At 35.5% G+C, this 11039-nt stretch overlaps 1 protein-coding gene across 5 annotated transcripts in view; it reads left to right on the top strand.

Annotated features, from left to right (window-relative positions):
- Positions 1-10572, top strand: part of LOC106065913 (cell cycle control protein 50A-like) — a 33596-nt gene extending 23024 nt beyond the window's left edge. Inside the window, exons 9-11 of one of the 5 annotated variants that reach the window (XM_056043105.1) lie at positions 749-786; positions 5770-5797; positions 6677-10572. In XM_056043105.1, coding sequence (XP_055899080.1) covers positions 749-786; positions 5770-5792 — 61 coding nt within the window. In that variant the 3' untranslated portion in view covers positions 5793-5797; positions 6677-10572. Of the gene's footprint in view, positions 1-748; positions 787-1340; positions 3232-5769; positions 5798-6676 lie in introns of those variants that run through there. The other 4 variants (XM_013224833.2, XM_056043106.1, XM_056043108.1 and 1 more) reach the window with 4 other exon arrangements.
- The last annotated feature ends 467 nt before the right edge of the window (positions 10573-11039 follow it).

Here is an 11039-nt window from a genome sequence, read left to right on the forward strand (position 1 = left end):
AGCCTTCATGCCATCATGAAATAGTCTCACCATGGTTATGAATTTTTGTGGACAGCCATACTTTGACATGATCTTCCAGAGTCCTTCTCTGCTAACAGTGTCGAATGCCTTTGTTAAGTCGACATATATTGAGAACAGGTCAGCATTTTGTTCTTGGCATTTTTCCTGGAGCTGCCTTGCTGCAAAGATCATGTCAATGGTTCCACGCTCTTTTCTGAAGCCGCACTGGCTTTCTGGTAGTAGACCATATTCTTTGTGTTGCATAAGCCGATTTAGTAGGATGCGTGCAAGGATTTTCCCAGCAATAGAGAGAAGAGATATTCCTCTGTGGTTGTCGCAGATCTGGCGGTTTCCTTTTCGCTTGTATAAATGAACAATTTTGGCACTCCACCGCATAGTAAGAATAATATAAGTAATCAAGAATGTGATATGAAATGAAAAAAAAAATAATTGAATGAATGAATGCTCATATCATTAAACAATAGAAAATGTGATTTTAAATAAGCTAGTCTTATGTTTGTTGGCCTGCAATAGTAAAGTAAACAAATATCTTGGTGTAGTTTCTATTGTATTTTAAGTTGTTGGAAGGCTGGATATCTCAAAGTAAAATTATTCCTCCTGACCTCCTTCTTCTGCATATTTAGTAACTTTGTATAGGTCAGTGCCATTCCTCTTTAACAAAAACATTGAGTAACTTTGTCTAGTGGCAAGCCAGTGTATCTAATGATGACTATCATACATTATATAGCATTGAGACATCCATTGTGATAGACTCTCCAACAGCTGGTATGTAATTAATTGGATCTTAAGACTGGGAATATTTAGAGGGCATATAATTTGTGCATTTTTTATATACATTTTTTTATTTTGGTATCTGGCTCTTTTGGTATTTACTTTTGTCTCAACTAAACTTAATTCTGACACATTTTGAAATGCATGATAAGAGAGTCCTCTTAAGTTCATGTAACTTTTTGTTTATGTTAAAAACTTCTTGGGATATGGTTCTTATAGACATTTTTTTTGTTATTATTTTGGATGGAGTCAAGAGGAGCCTAGTCTAGCATGTGTCACACATCAGAGTGAAAATAGTTGGTCATTGTACTTCTAGCTTCAAATTCTCCTACACTTTTGGTTTCCAGAGGAAGTCCTCTTTACTCCACCTGTATAGGCCAGTTCACATTGCATTGGAATTTAAAGCAGCAGCATATTAGTTTCAGGTTTAAAGGTTATACTGCCCTAGATATTAATTCGATTTATTGGTGATTAGAATTTGGCAACAATGACCGAGAATTCTTACATAAAATTAGTTTATATTTTAGCAGGGGGGGGGGGAGGTTGTTACTTCTTATTTTATTTTTTATATTTTTTTCGATTTTGGGCACTAAAAATCATATTATTTTTATTAGAGACTTTTTTTTTTAAATGTTCTCAAGAAAAGGCTTAACATTTATTTTTCATGGTAAGTTTTGCATGATAAGTTGTAATGCTTTAGTTTGCTATAGACCATTCAAATAAAGAACTCACAGTTTTGTATGTACATTATAGGTTTTTTTTTAATGGGATCTGTATTCTTCAAATTAATGCTTTTAGTATTCTCTCTATTTTCCTGACTCAGAATACTGGAGAATCTTGAGGACGACAGGTATTTTAGTCAGTACTATCTGGGCAACACTTTGTTTAGCGTGTGTCAGTACCCACCCATTGTGTGTGACAGTCTGACCAAAATAGGTACTGGACTCCAGTGCATCATGTCCAAGTCTGGAGAAAAAGATGAGTCAATGATACCTATTCTTAGTCCATCGAATCATGCAGAGATTGAAAAACCCCAAAGATTACCATCTAATGTTATTGGCCTGAATGGAAGATTGAAAACTCAACGCTCTTTCATTAAGAATAATAGAGGCATGCAAGGACATGCTTCTGCAGTTAAAGTAAATTATGCTTATGCTGCTGGGCATACAGTAACTAGCAACTACGATGGCAATTATAAAAATATTTTTCCACCACCAGAAACCTATAGCCCAATGTCGGGTCAATCCGAGTTGCTTTTACCTGTTAGTAATACTGTATCCCAGACCAAAAGGACTGAGTCTCGGAGCACTGTGTCAAGCAGCCTGGCTAGCCTGCATAGGAAAACCTCCTTCATGAGAGCTCATTCACCAGGAAGTAATGTAGCTGGTTTCAGCGGCAGCTTCATGGCACAGAAGCTGCGAGAACTCAAGGTGAATCAGGACAGGAAGGAGGATCACATGTGGATGGGAGGGGGCCGGCTGGCTTGCATTTGGGAAAGCCAAGACAAACAGGTGGAGCTGCGTGGTTGCAGTGAGAGTGAAAGCCCAGAGAAAATTTCTATGACCAGCAGTGTGACCACTCATACCAGTGCTGACTCTTGGGTGTCTCGTGGAATTCAAGTCAACATGCACAAAAAGACAGGCAAGAAAAGATCATGCTCGAATAAGGTGGGGAGTATGGATGTTCCTAGTGATGGTCAGTGCACCGCCTTGTCAGAGGATGTGAGCTGCAGCCTGTTATCAGTAAAAAAGGTCTCCAGAGAGAGGATGGAGTGCTGGATTCCTCATATTGAAAGCTCTTTAGGAAGTCACTCCTTGCGTCCCTCGCAGTCCTCTTTGTACCTTCCCACCCCAGAGGAGCCAACTGCGAGAAGCGGCTTTCAAAGTGAGGATGAGCATATTGGCCTTCCAGATAGTCATCTCAGTCCAAAGGCCTTTGAGCATGTCAGATTACTTCAACATGGCAGAAGAGACGACCTAGTTGCTTATGATAACATTAGCAATGAAAATCAGAACAAACAAGCAATGATTGTACACAATTTTAAAGACATGATACAAATAGAAGATTTAGAAGAGAAGTCTAATAGCAATAATAACCTCGGTAGCTTCACTGCTTTACATACAACAAATGCTGACTTGAGAAGTGTTGGATCACAAAAAGATCTTGGGTCAATGATGACCATTAACTCGGAACTTACCTGGAATCTTATCGAAAATGCATCATTTTCAAACTTTGATGTGAACACAGCTAGAGAGTTACTTAGTTCTACTGGAGGGCTGGAGATAAATTACAGGGACAAACAGATTTATGAAGATCTGGTTCATAAAGTGCTCTTAGACAATGATCAATTGGATGGACGAAGGAATGATAAATGGATAATTACAATATCTTTGGCAGCGCAGACAGATGAACTAGAGGAATATTGACCTTCCACGTTAAGTAGGCTTACAGTTTGATCTTTATTTTTTTCCGTTTAGATTTTATTTGAATATTACATTTTATTTTTTTAATTGACAGGCATTAATTTTTTAAAAAGATGGTGCAATTTTGATTGAGATCCTTGATACATCACGCTAATGTACATTAAAGTTTCTGTTTCCTTTTAGCTATGCAGGGTTTGTTTAGTTGAAATGTTTTTTTACGTTGCCTTTAATTACTTCACACCTTATGTAGAATAAAATACAGGCATATAAACTTTGGTAATAGTCTGCTAATTTAACATGGGATCAAAATTTCAGGTCCCTGGCCTTCACCTTTTCCCATGTCAAGCCATCATTGAAGTTTAAGAGTACGTGAAATACATTGTATTGAACATGAATGTATTATTTAGGTCTAAGTAAATTTAACTATCCATTGGCGTGAAACTTGTCCAATGGTTCAATGGTTCGTTACACTTTAATGATCTCAATCCAGTCAAGTTACTGATCTATGTGCATTGAACTTTATGTATGCAACTGCTAGCTTACAATAGCTCAATCATTTTGTATTATGCTCCAATTATTCTTTTATTTACCCTACTCTCTACTTCCATTTGGTTTTGCTATGATATTTTCTTCTAAGTGTTCTCATTTATTGTAAATGTAGTTGTTTTTTTTTTGTTTGTTTTTTTATGATCAATGCTTTTATCTGTCAATTTTCTTTCCAAATATAACAATTTTGTAAAATGTCTTTTATATATTTATGTCTGTGTGATGTTAAAAGTTCACATTGTCACACTCCCTGAGTAAAAAGTATTTTGCAACCTGTGACTTTTGCCAGGTCAACATGTCTTTAAGAATCAGCGCTCTCACCTTGGTGACAAAATAAAATGACAGTAGAGGGGCATGCAATCTTTCTGTAAATAAGCATCACAAAATTACCAAATGTGTATTCACTAACTCGTTATCAAAATTGCACCACCCAACTATTGTTATTTTATTTTCCACTTTTTCTGTTACATTTGTTGGTGAAGTTTCATGGCTACGTTGCATTGATTAGGACCAAGAATTCTAATTTGGACTATATTCTTTAGGAGAAATTGTAATTTGGACAATATTCTTTAGGAGAAATTTAGAAATGTTTCTGAGAATAAGTATTAGTTTGAAATGATTAACAAGCAAGAATCTGTTGTTTACTGAAAAATTAGTCTCCAGATGCAGTCAAAGCTATAGCTGATCCCCTATCCACTATGATTTAAATTACCAGCATGTCCAATTTATTTTTATTTACTGAGTAATTTGCTCCTGTCACCCTGAATTTTCATAGGGCTTTCATCTAGACAATGGGACATAACTCATTGTGATTTCTAGATAGAATTCAGTTGTTTTTATCAATCACTTTTGTAGAGCACTAATAAACTTAGCTTTTGAGTGAAAAGAGCATATTGATATTAGACATTGAACATTTCTTTCATTGTCTGGATTTTTTAAAACTCGTATTGGTCCTTGATGTAAAAAAAAAGTTCCCTATTCAGACCTTGCTAGCTATAGGGCAGATGATATATAGGTCATCTATTTCTTTGGCCAGCGTTTAATGAGCCGCTTTTACTTTCCTCAACTAAAGTCAGGTACCCTTTAGAGTTGGGTGGACTAAGGGGTACCCTAAAAATCCAGAAATTCAAAATCCCAAGCCTTCACCAGGATTCGAACCCACGACCCCAAGTTTGGAATCCAATCTCTTAACCACTCATCCACTGACAGGATTTGGGTATAAATATTTTGTTAGGCTTAATGAAGATGTGACCAAGTGGAAAACAGTTGGATGACTGACCAAACTTTTAGTTTGAATTCAAATGCAGTCTGTAATTATTGTTCATAGTTTTAGGACTAGAGCCCAACCAGCTGTTATTTCTGTTCTTACAGTTGATCACTGTGTGACCCTTAAAACAACTGTGTAATATTTTGTCTCTGGAAACATTTTACATGCTCTGTAGTCACCTAGGTCTCTACACAGCATTATTTTCTTTGCTTTTGTTTGAAATAATTCTACAGAAACTAGTTAGATCTCTGTAAGGAAAGAAGTTGGATGCATTTTACTATCTACTTAGGCAATGTCCCTAATTTGAAAGCTCTTCTAGTGCACAACTTTAGAAATACTTGTAAAAAAAAATATTGACTGTTAATGAATTGGAAAAATCTCAAGTAAAAAAAAAATTAATAAGTTATTCTTTTTATCTAGACTAATAATTTAGAGCAGGGGTTCTCAACCAGTGGGTCGCGACCCCCTTGGGGGTCAATTGACCATTTGCCAGGGGCCGCCTAAGACCATTGAAAATATGGATTGGTATTGTCTACTCTTCTATTGCTGTATGTGTGTGTGTGTGGGGGGGGTCGCGACAGAGTAGGGGATTGTAAAAAGGGGTCGCCGAGCTTAAAAGGTTGAGAACCGCTGAAGGGCATGTTCAGAACAGAATAGGAAAGAAGCTGTCTATAAAACAGTATCAATCCTAAAACCTATTTGTACTTAACATTAACATTTGACTGTTGCTCTGTGTTCTAGGAGGACGTCAGTTAAAAACTTAAAGAAGGTAATAATGGCTCGCTGCAGAGGGATTCAACAGTTTTCTTTATATTGAAACATTGTGTTGGATATTTAATTCATTTCTTTTCCTTTCAGTTTGCACTATCAGGCAGTTGAACTACTTTGAACTATTATACATCTGTCCTTTCAGCCATTTCTTTTTATTTGCTGTCATTTAATTAAAATCTCTTTTTTTACCGTCATTTAAGCAATTTTGTTTTTTACGTTAGTTGTTGTTTTTTTTCCTAAATATACTTGAGGTTTAATTCAATGCTTCTTTTCCTAGTCATTAATTGCTTTTTTTTTTTTTTTTTTGTTAAGACTTTCCTGTTCAACTTTTTGTTTCACTTCAATTCAAATAATTTAAAATATGAGAAGAAACAAAATATTCATCTCTTGAGCAAAAGACAATCCATTTATCCCATCCAAAACAAAAATAGTTTTAATTTCCTTTTTGCTATTGCCTTTTTTTTTTTATTTCCTTAAAGGGGTGAATTGGACCACTGATTAATTGGGGAGGGTGGGGTACGCTTTTTTTAGTTTTTCATTGGTGTAGTTTCTTATTGCTATGTAAAAGTTGGCGGGTATATTTTGTTGGAAGGATAACAAGTCTTTTTAAATATTTAAATTCTATAAAGCAAAATGTTTGCAAATATTTATAAAGCAACATTTCATTTTCAAAATATACTAACTACACTTTCCAAAGATGAATATTTTAGATGAATGGTACCAAATAATGTTCACAATTTTGAAAAAAAAAAAAAAAAAAAAAAGGTGTTTGCTTCTATTTAACTTTACTTAGCTCTACACTTGCTATTGTTTGTCTGATTTAATAATGTTTTAAAAGTTTGCACATGATATTAATCCTGTTTTAACTCTTTCCTAGGTCCACTGAAATGATCAACGTGACACCAAAAGACACCTACTGAAAAGTCATGTGACCTCCCTCTGCTGTTACCCTCTACCCTAGCTCATGGATGGCTCAGCTTGGCTCACTTGGGCGTCCCCCCATGACTCAACACACACACACACACCAGTGATATGATTGTCTTGATTTATTTAGCATTCCATTTTCTTGAATGATCCTTTTTTTTTTTAATGCATCGCTATGAAGGGTCGCTTAAAACATCGTTTTATTAGCTCATAAAATTTGTGTTGGTTTTCTATGTAACAGAACTAACTAAGTATATAATCTGAGGCTCTTTTTTAATGTTATAATGAACTTTTTACACTGGTTTTTTTGTTGTTCTTTATGAAAGGAGAATGTATAAAAAAAATAAGAATTAGATTTAGCTTGGGTGAACTGTATCTGATCTAATTGGCAGTGTTCTTGAGGACTAAAAAAAAAAATTCTTTGTTAAGAAACTTTTATTGTACTGCTATTTGTTTATAACATTATTTAATTGAAATAAAAGAGTTTATATTTTTATATCGACCTACCTTTTAAGAATATATATATGCTGTTTTGCTGGTTTTATAACATTAGTTGCTTTGATTTCTTTTAATTATTCTGTTTATTTTATTTGAAGTATCAGTCAACCATCTGTTCATGTCTTCATGTTTTTTTTTCATGACTTGAGGGAAAATTGTTTCTTTTTTTTTTTTTTCAAAAGTTTTTTTGTCTTTTATTTTATTAAAATTATGAAAATATTCTAATGCCAGGAACATAAGGAATTAGGAAAATTTATTTCAGTTATTAGAAATTTTTGTTAGTAATTCCCTTTCTCTCTTGATCTAGTTAATTATTTTCAGAAGGACAAATCAATGTTATTTTGTTTTTGTTCTGCATTAGTAAGTCTTGTACTGGGCATTTTTGAGCCCTAGTCAAAGAAGAGTTCTCTACTTCCTCTCTTTGATGATTTAATTGAGATAGACGGTGCAGTCAATAGATGATAGCACGTTAATGTGTTGAGTGCTCTGCTTGTTGTGTGGCTGTTCTCAAGTTTTCCTAGTTAATGCTAGGTGTCATTGTGTCATTACTGTGGCCCTGATCTACAGTTTCATTACTTGAATCCAAACCAGAGTTGTCGCTTGACGAATTGAATGCCACTGATGGCTGTCTCTATCTACATTGATACTCTGGTACTCCAAGTCTGTCTGTTGGATCTTTGTTCTAACTTAATCTTACATCATGTGGTGTGTAGATCTAAAAGAGGATTTAAAACTTTTTTGGAAAGTCTGAACAATTCTTCAGTCACTGGGATTCTTTCCTGTTTCAACTAAATGTGTCTATTCTGCTTTTTTTCCATCTGCAAACCTGATGTTTATGGACTCAACATTTTTTAAATTTGGTTTATAGCTTACTGTAAGTATTGTCACAACTGCCTATTAGATAATTAGGCTTGTCTCCTAGGATGAAGGTTGAGGAGGAATGCAGTCCTGGCTGTGATCTACATATTTTTGCTACATCTAACACAAACTGGCAGTGCACATTTAATCTCTCTTTTGTCATCAATGCCTAGCTTTGAAAAATCTTTGGTTTAAAATTATCTTGTGGCTATCGTAGAAGATCTCCAGGTGTCTGTTTTGTAAGCCATTTGCAGCCCACAACAATGCCAGCTGGTCTTTAAAGCATTTTCATGGAACATCTCTGTAACGCTGTTGTCCTTCCAGCTTGACATAGAAGATTGCCTTTAAAATCCGATTGAATTAACAGCTTTTTTAGCTGGTAAAATGCAGAAGAAAAGTCAATTTCCAGCCTTGTCTTGCTCCATTAGCTAACAACATGTCTTACAAATGAGGTCTTTGAGAAAAGAGTCTTTGTAATCACAACAAATATTCAATAAAGATCAATAAAGAAGTCTTAGTCTTTGGTAACTGCAATCTTACCATGTTTAGCAGAACAGTTACCTAGATAGTGAAGAACTTGATCTACTTGTTAAGTACTTAATATTTCAGAGGTCAGAACTTTTCCAGCAATAAAAATTATGTTTTTGGTTGTTGTCGTATTTTTGACCAGCCTGAGTGCAATATGTTGTGTAGATAAATGTTTTGCTTCTTTGAGTGGCTTAGTTAAGAGAAAATACATTTGGAACAAATGTTCTTGATGTATATATTGCATTATCAGATTTTATTTGTTGACATCCTTGACTGCTTTAAAGTGTAATCTCTCACCATGCTATTATCTTCATTGGGTACATCTTGTTTGTTATTGAACCAATAAAAGGTTCATCTTCCTAAGAAGGAAAGCACCTAAAAAGAAAATATATATACATTGTGATATTTGTTTCTTGGTGGGATTGTAAAATATTTGAGTGCTGATTTCATATATATGCCATTTTTCCTATTGTGCACTTTTTAGCTTCATGTAAGTGTATAGCCAATATCCTTAGGATTTTCTATTATGTGAGAATGTGCTGTAATATATGAAAATGTATTATGCTGTGTGGGGTTGTGGACTTCTATGTGAGAATGTGTAAACTTTGGTGACATAATTGTTAAATTTTGATATTAGGTCTAGTCACAATAAAACTGGGGTGACTGAAAGTTTATTTTTTCACTTCCTCTTTGACTGGGAACCAGACTTCTTGACTGGGATCTGTAGATCTCCCAAATCAACCAGACCACTTGGCTTGGATCTGTAAATCTTCTAAGTCAACCAGACCACTTGACTGGGATCTGTAGATCTCTTAAGTCAACCAGACCACTTGGCTGGGATCTATAGATCTTTCATGTCTACCAGACCACTTGGCTGGGATCTGTAGATCTCCCAAATCAACCAGACCACTTGGCTGGGATCTGTAGATCTCCCAAATCAACCAGACCACTTGGCTGGGATCTGTAGATCTCCCAAATCAACCAGACCACTTGGCTGGGATCTGTAGATCTCCCAAATCAACCAGACCACTTGGCTGGGATCTGTAGATCTCCCAAATCAACCAGACCACTTGGCTGGGATCTGTAGATCTCCCAAATCAACCAGACCACTTGGCTGGGATCTGTAGATCTACTAAGTTAACCAGACCACTTGACTGGGATCTGTAGAGCAACTAAGTTAACCAGACCACTTGACTGGGATCTGTAGATCTACTAAGTTAACCAGACCACTTGACTGGGATCTGTAGATCTACTAAGTTAACCAGACCACTTGACTGGGATCTGTAGAGCAACTAAGTTAACCAGACCACTTGACTGGGATCTGTAGATCTACTAAGTTAACCAGACCACTTGACTGGGATCTGTAGATCTACTAAGTTAACCAGACCACTTGACTGGGATCTGTAGATCTACTAAGTTAACCAGACCACTTGACTGGGATCTGTAGATCTACTAAGTTAACCATACCACTTGACTGGGATCTGTAGATCTACTAAGTTAACCAGACCACTTGACTGGGATCGCTAGCAATGTGCTGGTAGTATGTCACATTGCTGGTAGTATGTCACATTGCTGGCAGTATGTCACATTGCTGGCAGTATGTCACATTGCTGGCAGTATTTCCAAAGAACTAGAAGCATTACATTCAAACACAAAAAGTATATCAGGCAATAGAATAGTGGCTGGGGGGTTGGTGTCAGAACCAAGAAATTAAAAAAAAAACAATACTAGGCCATGATCTTTTGAATGTGAGTTTTAACTGCTCAATACCCACCAAGCCATTGAATGTATGGAGTTGTAACAGAAATCATTGATACATACATGTATTTATATCTTTGTATATTTTGTGTCTTAGCTCCTTCATTTCTTATTGTGGTTTGCTTTGAAAGTTGACAGAAAGTGTTTGGGGTGTCTGTGGCTAGATATTTATTTCACTCTCATCAATTAAATATAATACAATCTGTAGATCACTGGAGTTGGCTTGATTTCTTGATACTACGCGATTTACATATGCAGAACTATTTAGTGACCTAAATAATGAGGTAATAGACTTTTGTTTGAACACTACATTGAGGTATCTCATAGATTTGTTTACACTAAAACTTGAGGACTGTCCTACGATTTGATCAATGCACACTTGCCAGTGGCGGTTAGTCAAAGGCACGACATGGCCTAAATTGTGCCGATGTGCCTCAAATCAAAAATCAAGTTAGTCAAAAATATTAGCAGCTTACTGTCCAGTTGAAACGGCAAGACTAGGAGATTGATATTTAGTTTGTAAAATTATTTGAATCATCTAACACTCGTCTACATCTTTATTTTACAGATATTTTTTAAAATTAATATTTCATTTTGACATTTATAATTTTCATAGCAAGAGATATTTAAAAACCTGAAGTTATTATTTCATTTAAATTGAACCAACTTGCAAA

The sequence above is a fragment of the Biomphalaria glabrata genome, chromosome 10 (assembly GCF_947242115.1).
Source record: "Biomphalaria glabrata chromosome 10, xgBioGlab47.1, whole genome shotgun sequence".
NCBI lineage: Eukaryota > Metazoa > Mollusca > Gastropoda > Planorbidae > Biomphalaria > Biomphalaria glabrata.